This window comes from Bos javanicus, chromosome 10 (assembly GCF_032452875.1).
Source record: "Bos javanicus breed banteng chromosome 10, ARS-OSU_banteng_1.0, whole genome shotgun sequence".
NCBI classification, from domain to species: Eukaryota; Metazoa; Chordata; class Mammalia; order Artiodactyla; family Bovidae; genus Bos; species Bos javanicus.
In genome coordinates this window covers 74,800,566-74,821,046 of record NC_083877.1, presented here as the reverse complement: position 1 = coordinate 74,821,046, position 20,481 = coordinate 74,800,566, and the positions used below count along the sequence as shown (strand labels likewise).

Here is a 20,481-nt window from a genome sequence, read left to right as displayed (position 1 = left end):
TGATGCCTGAAGTCAGCGGGAGGGCAGTCATGTGGGACAGAACCCTCAATGTTCAACCTGCAGAATCTGATGCTGCCTCTGGATAGATAGTTGGAATTGGAATTCCAATTCCCCTCTCCCCCAGATTGGAATTGAGAACCTATTGACTCACATAAAACCTACAGGGCAAAAATTATATTAGAATATTAAGGAGATTAAATTGTCAGTAGAAATATATAGTTTAAGAGGCACTGGTGAGAGCTTTTGCTAAGAGAAGTATTTTTGCATAGCTGTGAATTTATCAATTCATTCAATAAATATTTTTTAATCACCCTCTGTGGGCCATGAACTATTCTATGTGCCAAGTGATCAGTGTTGTTGTTGTTCAGTTGCTCAGTCATGTCTGACTCTTTGCTACCCCATGGACTACAGCATGCCAGGCTTCCCTGTCCTTCACCATCTCCTGGAGCTTGCCCAAACTCATGTCCATCGAGTCGGTGATGTCATTCAACCATCTCTTCCTCTGTCGTCCCCTTCTCCTCCTGCCTTCAATCTTTCCCAGCATCAGGGTCTTTTCTAATGAGTCAGTTCTTTGCATTAGATGGCCAAAGTATTGGAGCTTCAGCATTAGTCCTTCCAATGAATATTCAGGGTTGATTTCTTTTAGGATTGACTGGTTTGATTTCCTTGCAGTCCAAGGCACTCCAAAGAGTCCAACACCACAGGACTGGAGAAACAGACTTAGGGAGGGCACAAACAAAACCTTGTGCTCACCAGGACCTACAAGAGACTGAACCAGACGTGCCTGTGAGTGTCCAGGAGTTTCTGGCAGAGGTGTGGGTCAACAGTGGCATGCTGCAGGCCAGGAGCACTGAATACAACAGTCCTGGGAGCTGTGGCTTGATGGCATAGATCCTTTTGAAGGAGGTTGCCTTACCACCGTTGTGATTGTTCAGTCATGTCTTACTCTTTGTGACTCCATGGACTATACAGTCCATGGAATTCTCCAGGCCAAAATACTGGAGTGGGTAGCCTTTCTCTTCTGCAGGGGATCTTCCCAACCCAGAGATTGAACCCAGGTCTTCTGCATTGCAGGCAGATTCTTTACCAGCTAAGCCACAAGGGAAGCCCATTACTGCCATTAACCCTAGCCTTAGGCCAAACTACAGGGAGGGAACACAGCCCTGCCTATCAGCAGAAAATTGGATTAAAGATTGCCCACCAGAGCAAGAGCCAGGTTTACTCACAGCTGGAACCTCCCAATCAGGAAACTTCCACAAGCCTCTTATCCTCATTCATCAGAGAGCAGACAGAACAAAACCACCATCACAGAAAACTAACCAAAACTGATCACATGGATCACAGCCTTGTCTAACTCAATGAAACTATGAACCATGCCATGTAGGGCCATGCAAAATGGACGGGTCATGGTGGACAGTTCTGATAAAATGTGGTCCACTGGAGAAGGGAATGGCAAACCACTTCAGCATTCTTGCCTTGAGAACCCCATGAACTGTATGAAAAGGCAAAAATTTAAAGTGATCATTGGAGCAGCCTATATCAGAGACCCACTGATATCATCAGTGATGATATCCACTGATATCATCAGTGGATATCATCCAGAACTTTTTGAGTTGCTAAAACTGTCTTCAACTTACAGTCAGCAACTATCAACCAAGTAGGACATGGTTTTAAACATTTAAAAAGATCAAAAGTTCTTTCATCTTGAATAAATCACACATACTTTTGTCATGTTGGTATGTTGTACCACTGCTATTTTGTTTGACTTATATAAAACAGAATCTGGCATTTATATTATTTATAACAATGCTTTTAAAATATTCCGTATCTGTGAGCTTAAAGAGAGTATTACCAAAAAAGATCATAAAAAAGAAAAGGAAGCTGTATGTAAGGAACCAATTTAGAACTAAAAACTTTTCACAATATTTCAGTAAGACCAGATGGGATGTTTTTTCCTTGAGTTAATTTTTCTTTAACGCTCCCACTTAACTAAGTACCAAAAATCATGTTATTTTAGAACCGCAAGGTATGTGAATTATTTTCTATTCCATATTCTTTATTTTTCAGAAGAAAAAAACTTGAGGTAGAGTTAGGTTAAGGGATTTGCCCAGGAAAACAGTGGTTGATTTTTTTCTACCTATTTTTTCTTTCTTTTTTTCCTACCCATTTATGCTGCAAAACATTATATGCATGTACAAATATATATATTCGACATCTTCATGAAGGGTAGGGATTTCATATGGAGTCTAAACCTGACTATTTATGGAAATCACTTAGAGAGGTTTAGCAAAACAGATTCTCAGACCTCACCTTAAGCCTATTGAATCAGGATCACCCCAGGTGGGTAGGTGGGAGCAGGAATCAGTACTTTTAACCAGCAGCTCAGATGGTTCTGATGCTTAGTGAGCTTTAAGCAATTCTCTGTTCAAACATCCTCTTCTTCCACTTATCCTCTTCCAGTTATCCTCATTTTCTCTCTATTAAAGTCATTCTCACATTCAGCCTTCACTTCCAGGCGTGAAATTGGTAAGTGGGAGCAATGGAAAACGGTGGCCCCTCTTTGAGAGACTCCCTTTGTCAGCACTGTTGTCTCTTGTGCCTTTTATCTGCGGGGTGGATATATTAGCTCTTGGCCTAGCTCTCTCATTGAGGTGTGTGTTCTAAGTTCTGGGAGGCTAAGGTTTGTATGGACCATTTCTGCTCCCTTATGTCTCAGCAGGGTTTAGATTAAATGTTATTATATAGTTTTGAAATCACTGAATTCTAGTTATATATGGACACAAATAATTTCATAGTGAGGGTAACCTTGTAAACAAATCAAAGAGTTTTACTGATTTTAATAATAACAAATTTTAGAAACTACACATCAGTGGGTATTTGTCTTTCCCAATCCTTCTCTCATTAGACCAGGGGAATAGAGTAAAAAATTAAATATATTCCTTAGTTTGTTCCAATATTATCATTGTGATTACTCCAGACAAAGTCTCTATTTTATTTGTTTTATTTTATTTCTTTTCTCCTTCATTCCATCCTCCTTCATCTTCCATAGTTATTCATTTTAGTGTATTTATTTTATGTCTTTCTAACAATTCCATTTGTAAAATAAATATGTGTATTCTTGTAATGATGTTGCTTTATGTGCATTTGTTTTTAAGGCCTGCCTAATTTATACTGTGCAGTAAAATATGCAATTTCTTGCTCTTTTCATTCACCATTATGTTCTTGAGATTTTTTTGTTGCTACATCATAATCTGTTTCATCATGTCTGACCATTTTATAGTGTTCTCATAGCCTTCATTTTCGTTATCCACTTTACTAGTCTTGAATGCCAACTTCTGCCACTTTGCTACTCCAACAACTTGGAGGTAAACATCCTTATAGCCATCTTCTTGTGGCCCCATGTGAGAAGTTGTCTGTCACTATGCCCAGAAATAAGATTGCTGTACAGAATATATGGAGAATATATGCATAAATTGTAAATTAACTGCTGTCAGATTGCTGTCCAGAACGGCCCTCTGTTTTCACTCTCATCTGCCATGAGGGAAGGTTATAGAGTTCCCTGGTGGCTCAGATGGTACAGCATCTGCCTACAGTGCGGGAGACCCGGCTTCAATCCCTGGGTTGGGAAGATCTCCTGGAGAAGGAAGTGGCAATCCACTCCAGTATTCTTGCCTGGAAAATCCCATGGACGGAGGAACCTGGTAGGCTACAGTCCATGGGGTCGCAAAGAGTCAGACATGACTGAATGACTTCACTTTCACATCCTTGTACTTTATAATAGCAGCTAAATTTCTATTAAAAAATCTGATGTGTGCCATGTACTGTCTCATTTTTATTTCAGCTAAAGTTTCAAAAACTATTTTTTATTAAATTTCTGGATTCCTAGGAATTTCAAATGTTCATTTTATTATTTAATAATTGCATTTCCAAGCTTTTGGACTATTGCTCTATACTGAAGGACATAAAACACATTGTGTGTTAGAAAGAGATTGTATGTAGGTTTTGGGGGAATGGCATTTAAAAACGTCTGATCTTATCTCAGGACCCTTATAAAGTCCTGACATTAGAGACATACTGTCATAGTTCAGGTAAAAAGCACTTTAGCATTCTACTTTTGATTAATCTGAGCCTTTTAAAGGCCTGTTCTGCTTTTTTAAAAATTATTTTTATTTATTTTTACTTTTTAAGATAGAAGGGTGGGAAGACCAATCATATTGGTAGGGAGGATAGGAGTAGACAGATGCATTCGAATACAATTCCGCCCCCCCCTGCCCCCGCCCCCCGCCCAAGCTATCAGATTAGACAATAAAGCAGAGATGTTAAATGACACTTTGTTTTCACAAGTAGTTTTATTAACACAGGGTTACCTCAGTCAACAAGAGAATATTCCACATGATGGATATCAGTCGGTCCCTTTCCATTTGGCTGAGGGCTCTGCTTCACACTGAGGCAAGTACTGGAGGGCAGAGTGCCTCAGTGATCAGGTCACACTCCAAACATTAGAGGTGTCTGATGCCAGTCCTAGCTTCCCTTAATTACGTGTCATGGATTTAGCTTTTATGACTCGATCTAAATCCTTTTAAGCTCATATAAATTAATGGGCTGTGAAACCTTTTATGATCCATTGTAGAAAGTATGTAATGCTTTGATTTATTATGAAATTACTTCTTTCAGATTTTGAAAGCTGTTCCTATTTATTTCTAAATCCTTCTCCTTACTCTCACTTAGGCTTCTTTTTGATCCTTTGACTATATATTTCAGCCCATCCTGTGATTAACTTTCATGATGATTTTACTTTTGTGGCTGAGTCTGAGGTGGAGACCACATATTTTTAAGTCAATCTGTGTGGTTTCTGTGATGAAGCATTTGCTAGGCTGTGAACGACAGCCTGTACATAATATTATCCTTTACTTGTGGGGACTGAATGTATATGGGCTTAGTCCAAGAACATTGTTAACCCTTAGCAGATATTTTAAAGTTAGTTTCTACAGTACAGTGAAGTGAATCAGTTCCTGCATTGCAGTGGATTCTTTACCAGGGCTACCAGGGAAGCCCTTATGTATACATATACCCCTTCTTTTGTGGATTTCCTTCTCATTTAGGTCAGCACAGAGCAATGAGTAGAGTTCCCTGAGCTCTACAGTAAGTTCACATTGTTGGCCATTAGCAGGTTAAGATAGATGGGCAGTATTTATGATTAGCTTATATATTTTCTCAGTGTGCACTTTCCTTTCTCCCATGGAAGTCTGTCAACATGGTAGCCATCCTTCCTGTCTGGGATCATAATGAGGCTCGTTTGTGAGATTATGATGGCAGAACAAGGGATCCAAAAATAAGTAAATCTTGCTATAAAGCAGAGCCACTGGTCCCCAGAAGTTTCCAGGGTAGGATGTACGTGAAAGATACACTGCCAAATGCTCAGGCAAGCTGGATATGGCCCAAGCTAGCCTTCAGGAAATCTCCCTTACTCCCAAGATTAGAACTTCCCACAAGTTAGTTGTGTGGCAAGATAAGTGGCCAGAGTATCCAGCAGCAGGCTGTGGGTGAATTTATACCTCAATGTCATGGGCTCGCAAAGAAAGAAGACACACAAAATGATGTGTGTATCTCTTTCAGACACAGTGACTCTGCCCAGTAGCAGGAATGAACCAGCTCTTGTCCTCAAATTGTAAAGGATCAAGGGAGTAGGGTTGGGGCTGGAAGGGCCTTCTTCTAACCCCACCCATGAGAAGCATTCTAGTAATAATTCAGTGATTGTATAGTACATTATAATTTATAACTTCATGTACATTATCCTTTTTAATTCTCACTGTCTTAGTTATATTAACATTATCATCCCTGGTGGCTCAGAAGGTAAAGAATCTCCTTGCAGGCAAGGAGACCCCAGTTTGATTCCTGGATAGGGAAGATCCCCTGGAGAAGGGAATGGCTACCCACTCCAGGGTTCTTGCCTGGCAAATTCCATGGAAAGGGGAATCTGGTAGGCTACAGTCCATGGGGTCACAAAGAGTTGGACATGTCTGAGCAATTAACATTTTCACTTTTCAAGGATGAAAGAACTAATAGTCAGAGAAGTTAAACAACTTGGCCATGGATTATACAGTTTATAAACGGTCCTCTAAGTGCAGTGGTCCTCTGTTATATCATGGCTGCTCCATATTATAGCAGGGATAGATGGCTTCTGTGCACCTAATTTTATTTTCTGTCCAATAGGACAACAGTGCAGTTGTGGAAGTCATTTATCATTACTGAAGGGGAGTTTTGTGATCCAGTACAGTAATTTGAAGTTCTATAGTTTTTTAGTATTCCCTTTATATATTTCTGGAGGATAGTCAATAAGATACATAAAAGCTGTATAAAATTATTTTATAGATATGTGGTTTCTAAAGTCTGATAATTATCATTTCTAAATCTTGTTTCCATTCAAATACCATTAACCATTCAAAGACTGCATTGAGCTTCAGTCATCTGGAGTCAGGTTGCAGGAAACCTCAGTAAAGAAACTTAGCATTTACATATAAGGAAAGCTGAGCAAGTAAGCAAATGTGCGACACCCATAGTACCCATAGTATATGGAGAAGCTCTGGTTTAGTCATTTTGGTTTAGACAGTGCTGGGTGGAAATACTTTCAAAATTTGAATTACTTTCCAGAACACTTGCCTTGAAAGAATGGATAATACATTTCAGACATTCTTTTGGGCCCTTTTGAAATACCTTGTACTATTTAACTGCTGTATTTTACTACTAAAATATGTGTTCTGTCACTGGAAATCCATAGTTTAATAAGCTTAAAAATATGACTGAAACAATATAAGATATAAAATATTATTTTTGAAAAATTATTCAGAGTATAATAATCTGGAATTTTTTTCTTAAAATGCCCCTATTTTTCTTAGAACAGGCTATTTTAGCATTGGGAGAGCTAAAGGAATGGGTTATAGAATTTTTAGAGTTTGAGAAACTGCTTGTTTTCACTTTCTCTTTAGAATTTTAGCTGAATCAAACTTGTGTTGTATTCCTTCTTAAGTGTTACTGTTACATCAGTTTCCAAGATAGTTTCTTTGATTCTTTTATTTAGTTGTAATTTATCTTTAATCCTATTAGAGTTAATTTTTCACCAATTTTGTTCTTGTTCCTTGTTATATTTTAGGTGATTTCTTTTTCATGTTTTTTTTTGTTGGCCAATTGTGAATATTGTGTTTTGGTTTACTGAACCATCAGTTCAGTACAGTTCAGTCGCTCAGTTGTGTCTGACTCTTTGCAACCTCATGAATCGCAGCACGCCAGGCCTCCCTGTCCATCACCAACTCCCAGAGTTCACTCAAACTCACATCCAGTGAGTCAGTGATGCCATCCAGCCATCTCATCCTCTGTCGTCCCCTTCTCCTCCTGCCCCCAATCCCTCCCAGCATCAGAGTCTTTTCCAATGAGACAACTCATCACATGAGGTGGCCAAAGTACTGGAGTTTCAGCTTTAGCATCATTCATTACAAGGAACACCCAGGGCTGATCTCCTTTAGAATGGACTCGTTGAATTTCCTTGCAGTCCAAGGGACTCTAAAGAGTCTTCTCCAACACCGCAGTTCAAAAGCATCAATTCTTAGGCATTCAGCTTTCTTCAAAGTCTAACTCTCACATCCATACACGACCACTGGGAAAACCATAGCCTTGACTAGATGGACCTTTGTTGGCAAAGTAATGTCTCTGCTTTCCAATATGCTATCTAGGTTGGTCATAACTTTCCTTCCAAGGAATAAGTGTCTTTTAATTTCATGGCTGCAATCACCATCTGTAGTGATTTTGGAGCCCCCAAAAATAAAGTCTGACACTGTTTCCACTGTTTCCCCACCTAGTTCCCATGAAGTGATGGGACCAGATGCCATGATCTTCATTTTCTGAATGTTGAGCTTTAAGCCAACTTTTTCACTCTCCTCTTTCACTTTCATCAAGAGGCTTTTCAGTTCCTCTTCACTTTCTGCCATAAGGGTGGTATCATCTGCATATCTGAGGTTATTGAAATTTCTCTCCGCAATCTTGATTCCAGCTTGTGTTTCTTCCAGCCCAGCATTTCTCATGATGTACTCTGCATATAAGTTAAATAAGCAGGGTGACAATATACAGCCTTGACGTACTCCTTTTCCTATTTATTGAACCATAGACTCTGACATTTAGTAATAGGAGTAAATGCTTTTTCTATTCTTAAAGACCACACACATTTAGTAGTTTAATTACTCATATCATACTTTTTGTTTTTGTGTGTTTTAATATTTTCTCTTTAGTAGAGTCTTTAGATTAAAAATATCAGTCAATAAAAAGTTTACCTGTCTGTAAAAAAATATTAGCAGTATTAAACTAGTGTTTTGTTTTGGTGGAGGAAAGGAGGGTGACTTTGTTCACTTTAACTGAGGAATTCTAATTTACTTTTGATGCCCTCAGAGATATTCATAAAACTCACATGACAGTAAGTCAGGCTTTGACAGGAACAGTGGCTTTTCAATGCCCTCTGAGGCATCATGTGCTAGTCTGGCTGTAAGATTATGGAGTTAGAACCTATCATCCTATTTTAAGATTTTCTTGCTTATTTTACTGTTATAATGACAATTAACTATTCCTTTTTAATAAACAATAAAAGTAATTGAAAATTCAGGATACAGATTGGAGAACATTTGGTTGATGACAACTATCAGTGGGCTTCCCTGATGGTTCAGACAGTAAAGAACCTGCCTGTAATACAGGATTTGATGCTGGGGTCCAGAAGATCCCATGGAGAAGGCAATGGCTACCCACTCCAGTACTCTTGCCTGGAGAATTCCATGGACAGAGGAGCCTGGTGGGCTACAGTCCATGGGAGTCACAAAAAATCAGACACAACTGAGCTACTACACTTTCAATTTCATCTATCAGTACTTTCTTAGTTTCTAGAATTTTAGTTGCTCAGGTTGGTGTTACCGTACGATGGGTCGTTACTCTGTAATTTTTAGTTGTGATATGGTATCATTGTTGAATCCTGCTAGTTTTCCTGGTTCTTGCTAACAAACTATGCTTTTCATGTTGTAAACTTTCTAGACTAAGATATTCAGGAGCAGATTTCCTATGAAGATAAAAAACCTTAACCTTTATGCCTTTCTGTGAGTGTATGGCTTTCAAGGCTCTGTACTTAATTTTGTTTTATAAATTTAGTATTCTGCTCCTTAAAGAGGGCCTCTAGAGCTGTATAAGCTTCAGGCCCCACCACGCTTGGATTTACTGCTGGCTGTGTGGATCACAATAAACTATGGAAAATTCTGAAAGAGATGGGAATCCCAGACTACCTGATCTGCTTCTTGAGAAACCTGTATGCAGGTCAGGAAGCAACAGTTAGAACTGGACATGGAACAACAGACTGGTTCTGCATAGGAAAAGGAGTACGTCAAGGCTGTATATTGTCACCCTGTTTATTTAACTTACATGCAGAGTACATCATGAGAAACGCTGGGCTGGAAGAAACACAAGCTGGAATCAAGATTGCCGTGAGAAATATCAATAAGCTCAGATATGCAGATGACACCACCCTTATGGCAGAAAGTGAAGAGGAACTAAAAAGCCTCTTGATGAAAGTGAAAGAGGAGAGTGAAAAAGTTGGCTTAAAGCTCAACATTTAGAAAACTAAGATCATGGCATCTGGTCTATCACTTCATGGGAAATAGATGGAGAAACAGTGGAAACAGTGTCAGACTTTATTTTTGGGGCTCCAAAATCACTGCAGATGGTGATTGCAGCCATGAAATTAAAAGACGCTTACTCCTTGGAAGGAAAGTTATGACCAACCTAGACAGCATATTGAAAATCAGAGATATTACTTGGCCAACAAAGGTCCATCTAGTCAAGGCTATGGTTTTCCAGTAGTCATGTATGGATGTGAGAGTTGGACTGTGAAGAAAGCTGAGCACCAAAGAATTGATGCTTTTGAACTGTGGTGTTGGAGAAGACTCTTGAGAGTCCCTTGGACTGCAAGGAGACCCAACCAGTCCATTCTGAAGGAGATCAGCCCTGGGATTTCTTTGGAAGGAATGATGCTAAAGCTGAAACTCCAGTACTTTGGCCACCTCATGTGAAGAGTTGACTCATTGGAAAAGACTCTGATGCTGGGAGGGATTGGGGGTAGGAGGAGAAGGGAACAACAGAGGATGAGACGGCTGGATGGCATCACTGACTAGATGGACGTGAGTCTGGGTGAACTCCAGGAGTTAGTGATGGACAGGGAGGCCTGGTGTGCTGCGATTCATGGGGTCGAAAAGAGTCAGACATGACTGAGCGACTGATCTGATCTGATCTGAATAAGTTAATGTCTTAGAAATTCTAAGAAAAGCAATGACAAAGATATACTTGAGGCTTCAAAAACTGTCAAGCCACACATATTTTTCCTGGTGGAAGAAATTACCTGGACAATCATAGCAACTAGTAGAACTGGGTTTTTGAAACCAGATGCACAGCTTATGATTGCAAAAGCATCAAGAATAGTTTTAGAGTCTTGTACTCCTTTGACTGAGTTCTGTTCTGTAAATTTGCAGACTTTTGGTGAAGTTCTCTTAAAAAAATAGATAATTTCAAATGTTAGGAAATGTTTGTGAGATGTGGGAGTTTACACTTTGATCTCTGTTTTTATGTTCCTCTAGCTATAGTAATAGCATATGTCCCCTTCAATTTCTCTTTATTTTCCTTCCGTTAGGTCTACTTGTATGTATTTCAAAAAAATCCTCATAAGTAACGAGAATGCCAATTCAGTACTGCATATAATACTGAATCTTCACTTTTCATTGTAGTATGGGAATGTGAAAAAAACTGTACAAGCTGAAAGCATGTAGTGTGACCTTAATACTCAATGAAAAAGTATGATTGTTCCATGACCTTTAACAATGTGTGTCAAAGCATTAAAAAAAAAAAATCTCTTTCTGTTGGTTTTAAGTGCAGGGAAATGAAAATAATAGTAACACTAATATTTATTTAGTACATTATTTAATGATCTATAACATTAGAAACATTGAGATTAAAGTGTTTCATTTCTTTGCAAAAACCTATCAAATCATTTGAACAATTCTTGCATTCTTGTAATATATTTTATGATATGAAGAGAGCATTTTTTTCTACCTCTTAGCAAATAGTATACTTCTTTTAAGTTTGAATCCTTTTCAACTTTATCTTTTTACTTTCAGTACTGTGAATTACTTCCTAGTACTCCTTTAATGTGAAGTTTTTTTTTTAATGGTATTACATCCTCTGGGAAACTTTGGTCTTTTTTACAGCAATCCTTTTCCTGATTTATGTTGATGGGTTTGTCCTCACTAGGTTCCTCTGGCTGCATATTTCAAGTCTCTCAAGTACAGCAATGTCAACATCCCCTCATTCTTTTAGAAGAATAACTTCTTTTATGTTTAATTTGAATTTCACCTCCACCATGATCACTTTACATTCCTTTGGTGGCCTTTACTCTTTGATGGTGAATTCCTGCTTTTATTTATGCATTTTTGTGAAATGTCCCATGAGTGTGCCACTGAGAGACAAGGAGGCAACACACCTGCACACTTTGCTGTCTGTGCATGAGCTGAGTGGTGGATGCACTGTAATTCTGACAGGCTTTAAAACAAGTAGTGAAACTGATCACTGATTGTTATGGGTACTTGTTATTTACTCGTGACTTGTAGACTGATGATCTAGCAGCAAAGTTTATACTTTATGGTATCAATCATAGTTAATATACTATGAAAACCAAAATTTGGGAAACTGGTATTATTTAACAAAAGGATTGTTTAAGTAGCTAAAATTGATGCATACTGGACTTGTGTAAAGTAACGACTGTTTTTCTCTCTTACTCTTTCTCACTGTATGTTCAAAATCACTTAAAAAGCTATCTTCTAGCAAGAGTTTAATAGTCAAGATTAAAACATGGTTTAACTATTTTAGTTTATTTTGTGGGAGCAATTATTTTGTAACTAAATTTGAATACTTAATTTAAAAGAGACAAGTATATGATTTTATGTAGCATTTGAAAAGCAACCCCAAACTGAAATGGATTGTTTGGTGTTTTTTTGTTTTTTTTTTTCTTCCAGTTTTATGTATGGAGAATTGACTGACAAAAAAACCATTGAGAAAGTCAGGCAGACTTTTGACAACTACGAGTCAAACTGCTTTGAAGTTCTCTTGTACAAGAAAAACAGTAGGTATCTATGTCATCAATAAGATGCGTCAACTCCTTATTAATATTATATATTGGTAAGTGGTAGCTAACTATAGTGTAGAGAGAATATAAAAGATTTATTGCTTCTCTTGGTGGGAGGTATTTGTAAAAATTAAATAGCAAAATTAATAAATAATACTTATGAAAAACAACCTTTTGAGGAATGAAAGAAAAATATAATGCATTTTGAATATGATTTCTTTTGTGTGTCAGATGGAAGGTTGTTTTGTGATTAATACCCATGGTAAAGATCCTATAGTTATGTGACAGCAGCCAAAAGTGACCAAAAAATCCGTTCATTTCTTCTTATGGTTAAAGGGAAAGTGGATTGTTATCAGTGAGTATGTTATCTTTCAACATATACGTAGATGACATGTGAGTGTATGGTGTCTACCTGAGGTGATCTTTGCCAATATGGCTGTTTGCTAGACCAGACTGCTTTGTTGGAAGACTGGTGAGAACAGGTGTTACTTTCAGAAAGTACCATTCACATCTGGTAACTTTGTATTGATTGTATGTGCTGTTGTCTAATGATGGGAAGTATGAGTGGTCAGTTGTCCATTATACAATCACATAATAGCTCATGATATGGGTCTTAGGTAATTATGGGCCAGTTTGATGAGACTCTCCAATAGAGTTTGGAGGAAACAAACAACAAACAAAAAACCAACTAATACACTCATCAACCAAGTCTCCTTTCTAATTTGTTTTCTATGAATAGTCACTTACTTTATTTCTTTTTTGTTGCATTTCCAAATGGGCCCTTTTTTTTAAAAGAACAGTCACTGCATAAGATGAATCAATTTATTTAGTGTTAATGGTTAAATGATAGCGAAGCCAGTTATTATCTTTAGTGAAAATTGATGGTTACTAAATTCTTTCCCAGTTCAGGAAGCATTCTAGCTTCAACAGGAAATGCTTGTACCAAGTGCAGTGCTGGTTGGGTTTTGTGAAGCATAGTTTATCCTCTCCATTGTATCTTAAATGTTTGTTCCCTGTTGAATATTTAGGTTTTCTTTTTATTAATAGGCCACCACAGGGATAACGACAACCATAGGCATTGGTTCACATTAGTAGTGAAGTTCCCATTACCGGGTGGTACTGGCAATGGAAGAATTAGTTTCAGTGGTTTTACCTAAGGAATGTTCTATCATCTTATTTTTCATTTTAGAATCAAGACTGAAAATATATTTCTCTTTGACACCATATCCAAATGTCTATTGGCTTGTCAACTAGAGAACAATCCATTCTGAATAATCAGCTCTGTCTTCTACAAGAGAAGAGCCAGTTTCTAGGTGCTTTCTGGGCTTTTTCACTAGATCCAAACACATACTGATATTTTGTAGCCAAAACTTGTATGCCAAAGCTCCCTTTCTTTCTTTATTTTATTTGCCTCACCACAAGGGAGGATCTTAATTCCCTCACCAGGGATTGATTCATGCCCCTGACCACCAGGGAATGCCCCCTTTCATTTTTACAGAGGGTTGTTACCCCTTGAATGACTTCAATATGTACCTCAAGTTTAGCAAATGATTTACTATTATTCCATATTACTAAGGTCATTTTAGGGCTTCCTTGATAGCTCAGTTGGTAAAGAATCTGCCTGCAATGTAGGAGACCCTGATTTGATTCCTGGGTCGGGAAGATCCTCTGAACAAGAGATGGGCTACCCACTCCAGTATTCTTGGGCTTCCCTTGTGGCTTATCTGGTAAAGTATTTGCCTGCAATGTGGGGGACCTGGGTTTGATCCCTGGGTTGGGAAGATGCCCTGGAGAAGGGAAAGGCTACCCATTCCAGTATTCTGACTGGAGAGTTCCATGGACTGTAGAGGTGGACACGGCTGAGCGACTTTTACTTCACTAAGGTCATTTTTACCCTGAGATTTGAACAGGATAATCTTTTTTTCTGATTTTACAGCTTCAAAGCCAGATCCATAGTTTCTGATTTTCTCAAAAATACCTTGTGGAAATTTTGTTTTGTTTATATCCTTTAAATCATGTTAGCAATAACTTTAATATTTCATTTCTAAAAGTTTCCTATGAAGATGGTTTGGATAGTTTGCTTTATTTTAATAGCGTGTAATGATTGTCTGGCCCTTGTTCAGGCCTATCTGGTTCTTTTCAGATAACTTATATATGCATAGTTGTCTGTTTGGAGTCAGTAGGGATGATGGCACATAGCACTCTATATTAAAACTCCTGTCATTTCTGGATAGTATCTGCATTGAGTTTTTTCCTTAATATGATGAATAGATATTGTCCATGCACTATAATGGAGTTCTCCTATACTTAAAAGCAGCTTTAAAAAAATCTTGTAAATAGTTAGCTAAAGGCTTCTGAACATCAACTGAAAAAAGTGTGCTCTTATGATGTTTTTTTAATGTTAGAAAAATTCACACATCTGTAGAGAACTGTTTTGGGAATGCCAAAATCTTGGCCTGAATGCCAAGTCCTCCCAACACTTCCATTAAATAATTAGCTAAACACCATTTGCAAAAGGAGAGACTGAGATATCTGATTTAATATGTATCACAATTGACATTTCAGTTTGCAACCTCAATTCTTTAGGTCCATTGCTCTGATTATACTGGGTTGCTTATACTGTTGAGAAAAAAAGCAGTGGCTCTGGGAGGATGACTGAAAATGTATCTTTCTGTTTACACAAAGGCAGAACTGTGATAGCTAGGGCAACTCCAAATAATCAATGCCAGGGCACTGCCTTGAGTTTCCAGCAGCTACAGGTCTCTCTACCTAACCCTCCCAGACTTTCCATCACCTTGAACTTCAAATCCAGAATATAGATATTCGCCAGCCATGCAGCAAAAACTCAGCCTCCTTGGAGAAGTCTGAGCCTGTGACTAAACTTGAAAAAAGTATACTGTGATTTCTGAAAGCAATTTTAACAACAGCTCTGACTCAATGCCGAAATTTGAAAAGTTGCTGTTTTCCTTGCAAGGTCTGAGCTGTAACATCATCTCTTTCTATTTAGATTTCTAGCAGACCTTGGAAAACGACTTATTTTTAATGCCCTTTTCTCTGTTTATGACCCACTGCCTCAAGCTCACTGTGTTGGAACAGCCATAGGCCATGTATCTGTGAGTGTCTGGGTCTGGTGATTTGTCAAACTGTGCACATCACTCACAGTTCATGGACACAGTGTGTAAAATAAGAAGCAGAAAACAAAGAACAAGCCTTTCTGGGAGATGGTGGGATTGTTTTTGAGGTCCCTGTCTCATCCTGTAATCATTTGGGAAAAGGCTATGTCCTTCTGTAGGCTCCCTGGGGCTGCAAAGGACCTGGTTGTCAGAACTAAATATTTATAAAAACCTCTTCTCTGGAATTCTTTGACTTCTAGCATCTGGTAGTCAAGTCACCTATTCTATGTAAATGGCAAATTTCCCTTTATGGTGATATTATCAGTGGACAATTTTTGACCACGGATATGGAGATGCTTCTTATAGGTTTTCATTGAAAGTCACTAACAGGCTATTGACTTTCCTCTAAAGATTAAATATTAACAGCTGCACATCTCACTCCCCAAATCCTAAACTTGACAAAAGACCATATGTCTTTAAAATAGACTATTCAGAGAGGCTTTACTGCACTGTGGCTTGGAAAGACTACAATGAAAAATGCATCATTTTGATTCTGATGGAAAATTCCCTCAGTGTTTTATCATTTGGTGAGTAATTACTCCTTTGAAGGCATTTCTTGTGTCTTCAAATATTTATTATTTGATGTAATGCCAGTTTCTGATTTGTCCAAATCCTAAGGCTTGAATACTTTGAAACACTGTGTCTTCTGAAGTCTGCAGGAGCTATTGTTTGAAGATCACTGTGACAGAGTCCAGGCTCATGCTTTGAGCAAGGGAGGTTGGAAGCAATGTCTCATGAAGATGTCTGAGACTTTCAAGGCCTGGGGACATTTTTTTCTTTAACACTGCCTTCAAGTCTTCAGGTATAGCTTTGTGTACATCAGGCTTGTAGTGTTACTGACATCCTGTCTCTCTGATGGGGGGATGTGGTCAGAGCTGAAGAGTTTAAGTCTGTTTGATTGATGAGAGAAACTTGAGGTAGAAACAGCAATTCAAAAGTTCCTACAAGAGAAATACTTATCAAAGCATCAGGTATTGATGTTGAAGTCGACTGGAAACAATTCTCGAAGTAACACGGAGAAGCGCATAGGAATGCTCACACTTGGTGAGAACATGGAAGGGAGTTGTTGAAAGCAGCAGTGGTGTAGAGACCCAGATCTAAAGGTGACACTGAAAGAAAAGTGAAAGTGTTAGTCCCTCAGTCATGTCCAACTCTTTGTGACCCCAGAGACTGTAGCTCACCAGGCTCCTCTGCCTGTGGAAATCTCTAGGCAAGAATACAGGAATGGGTAACCAGTCCCTTCTCCAGGGGATCTTCCTGACCCAGGGGATTGTCCTGACCCAGGCCTCCCACACTTCAGGCAGATTCTTTACCATCTGAGCCACCAGGAAGTCCCATTAACAATACTTAAATAGCAAGACTGCCTTTATTCCATTGTGTTATGAAATGATGCCCTGTGCTTTATTTTCAAATTTTGATATTTTGATTTGAAAAACATATTCATTAATTTTTGAGCAACTGGTAGTTGATATAAAATGAAAATTGTACTGACTCTTTTCAGTAATTAAAATACTGTTGTTTTGGTGCTGATTCCTGACATAGCAGTTAGTGGCTGAAGGAGGAGGGAAAGCAGAAGACCAAATCATTGTGGTGTCTGCATCACACTCTGTTGTCCTTTCTCTCTTTTCCAGGAACCCCTGTTTGGTTTTACATGCAAATTGCACCGATAAGAAATGAACATGAAAAGGTGGTTTTGTTCCTATGCACTTTCAAGGATATTACGTTGTTCAAACAGCCAATAGAGGATGATTCAACAAAAGGTAATTTTCAAAGGAATTACTATACTTAAGGATTAGCCTGTCATTTAAATATAGTATTATTATTTTAACAATATCCATGGGTTGAGCTTTTAAAACAAAATTTTACTATGTGGGCTTTCTTTGGCTTTATATTTATTCTAGTAATTGTCCAGAATCAATTTTATTCAATCATGTTGTTTGAATGGAAATAGGACATTGAAATATTAGGTGGTTAACTTAATTATTATAAGAGAAATTGAGATGAGCTATAAGGAAGAGATTTCACGGAGCATTATAATTTTGAATCAATATGGGAATTTCAACAACTTCTATCATACTGAGACTTAGAAACAAAAAGTATAACAGCTTCTGGGGTTGTTTGGTGAAGTTCTACTGGAGCACAGTTGATTAGTTGATTGAATTTTGTTATATTGATTAGAGCATGAATAGTTGACTTTTTCAGGCTTTTCTTCCTTTATTTAGTTGTTGTAGATTCTCTTGGGTAGATGCTGTTTAATTATGTAAAGAACAATTTTGTCATCCAGAAAGCGGCTGGCAAAATGCAAACATTCTGATTGGAGTCTTATTGACTATAATATTCAGAGAGACTACTATAGAAGACATTAGTGAGTGGTATGAGCTTCTATCCCCTTTTATATGTAATTTACTCTCATTTTATTCTGTCTAATTATTTTTAAATTAGAAACTGATGTCATATAAATGAAATTTAAATACCCTTAGAAGAAGTTTTTATGAAATGGTATTTTTAATTATCTCTTAGGAGACTAAAAATGGATTGTTTTCTTTACATTTAACAAACATTGCATTTTTTTACCTCTTTAAAAAAAACTGGCACAGCAATTTTAATATTTTCAACTGTAATCATAATCAGAGAAAAATTACATGTATATATATACATATATCTCATGTATGTACACTCATGTATGTGTGTGTATGCTCGGTTTCTGTTTAGCATCAGATTGCAAGAGGAAAATTTTATGAAGTGCAGACCATTTGAAGTATGACAGAGAACAATTCATTGTGACTATTTCTGAAAATGTGTATGCAAAATCATCTCCTGGAAGTTCAAATAAAGTATTCACTTTTCGACTTGTACTACCTGTTACTGATTTTACCTGTAGACCCGGTATCTAGGAAGTTTAGGATATATTGTAATACTATTTTTAATAGAATAGTTTTCTAATAGTGTTTAGGTGTATTGCCCCTTTGTTTTGAAATTCAAGGTGCTCCATCCAACAGCAGCAGAATGCATATGCTTCTCAAATTACGTGGAACATTCACTAGACAGATTATATTCTGGCCATAAAACACACTTTAAAAGCTTTGCTGCTGCTGCTGCTAAATTGCTTCAGTCGTGTCCGACTCTGACAGCCCACCAGGCTCCCCCATCCCTGGGATTCTCTAGGCAAGAACACTGGAGTGGGTTGCCCTTTCCTTCTCCAATGCATGAAAGTGAAAAGTGGAAGTGAAGTTGCTCAGTCGTGTCCAACTCCTAGCGACCCCATGGACTGCAGCCTACCAGGCTCCTCCGTCCATGGGATTTGCCAGGCAAGAGTACTGGAGTGGGGTGCCGTTGCCTCCTCCGAAAGCTTTGCTGCTGCTGCTAAGTCACTTCAGTCGTGTCTGACTCTGTGCGACCCCAGAGACGGCAGCCCATCAGGCTCCCCTGTCCCTGGGATTCTCCAGGCAAGAATACTGGAGTGGGTTGCCATTTCCTTCTCCAATGCAGGAAAGTGAAAAGTGAAAGTGAAGTCGCTCAGTAAAAGAGTATAAATCTTGCAAGGTATGTTCTCAGATCACAATGGAGTTAAGCCAGGAATCAGTGAGAGGAAGACAGGTAGAAAATCTCCAAATATTTGGAAACTAAGAGATTTCTAAATACCCCACGGGTCAAAGAAAAAGTCTTAAGATAAATTATAAAAATATTTTGAACTAAATGAAGATTTAAGTATGACATATCAAGTTTCTGAAATGTAAAAGCAGTGCTTAAAGGGAAATGTATATCATTAAATGCATATATTTGAAATGAAGAAAGTATGAAACTAAATATCTAAACTTTCACCTTAGGCAACTGGACAAAGAAGAGTAATTTAAACCAAAGCAAGCTGAAGACAAGAAGTAATAAACCTTAGAGTAGAAATCAATGAAAAGGAAAAAATTAGAGAGAATCATTGCAACCCAAAAGCTGATTCTTGGAAAAGAATGTTAAAGTTAGCAAACCTCTAGCCAGGATAACCAAGAAAAAGGGAGAAGGGACAAATTACCATTACTAGAAATTAAAGAAGGACTATCACTACATATCCCATGAGCATAAAAGCATGTAAAGAAATACTTTGAGTGACTTGATAGCCACTGCATCGATAACTTAGTTAAAATGGACCAATTCCTTGAAAGACACAAACTACCAAAACTCATGATAGGAGGAATAGATAACCTGAATTGTCCTATATCTATTAAATAAGTTAATAATTAATAAAGTTCCAAAATAAGAAGTGCTGCTGCTGCTGCTGCTAAGTCGCTTCAGTTGTGTCCGACTCTGTGCGACCCCATAGACGGCAGCCCACCAGGCTCCCCCGTCCCTGGGATTCTCCAGGCAAGAATACTGGAGTGGGTTGCCATTTCCTTCTCCAATGCATGAAAGTGAAAAGTGAAAGTGAAGTTGCTCAGTCGTGCCCGACTCTTAGCGACCCCATGGACTGGAGCCTACCAGGCTCCTTCGTCCATGGGATTTTCCAGGCAAGAGTACTGGAGTGGGGTGCCATTGCCTTCTCCAATAAGAAGTGCAGATAGTTTTATTGGTGAATTCACAGTCTCTTCCAGAAAACAGTGGTAGAGAAAACTCTTCTTACTCATTCTATGAGGTCAGTTCCATCATACCAAAACCAGAAAAAGATATTACAGAGTAACATTTCTCGTGAATGTAGATATAAAAGTCCTCAACAAAAATAGATTGCCAGGATGTGTTAAAAGAATTACACTTAATGACTAAGTGAGATTTATTCCACATGGAAAGATGTTTCAAAATTTAAAAACCTATCACTCTCATTCATAGTACTGATATTAGGTTAAAGAAGAAAATTGATTTGATCGTATCAGTTGGCAAAGAAAAAGTATTTCGCCACACCCAAAAGTTGTTCATGATAAAAACTCACAGCAAAATAGGAATAGAGAACTTCCTTAACTTGACAAGAAACATTTATGAAAAACCTGCAGCTAACAGCTGTCTGTATCTTAAAGTGCCATATATATGTTTTAAAATTTTTATTTTATGGTAGGGTAGAGTTGATTAACTATGTTGTGTTATTAATAGTTTCAGGTGTATAGCAAAGCGATTCCTTTTTCAAATTCTTTT

At 38.0% G+C, this 20,481-nt stretch overlaps 1 protein-coding gene across 1 annotated transcript in view; it reads left to right on the top strand.

Annotated features, from left to right (window-relative positions):
- The window catches only part of KCNH5 (potassium voltage-gated channel subfamily H member 5), a 403,337-nt gene that overhangs the window by 32,903 nt on the left and 349,953 nt on the right, over window positions 1–20,481 (top strand). The window contains exons 3-4 of the mRNA XM_061429074.1: window positions 12,087–12,193; window positions 17,001–17,129. Coding sequence (XP_061285058.1) covers window positions 12,087–12,193; window positions 17,001–17,129 — 236 coding nt within the window. The remainder of the gene's footprint in view (window positions 1–12,086; window positions 12,194–17,000; window positions 17,130–20,481) is intronic.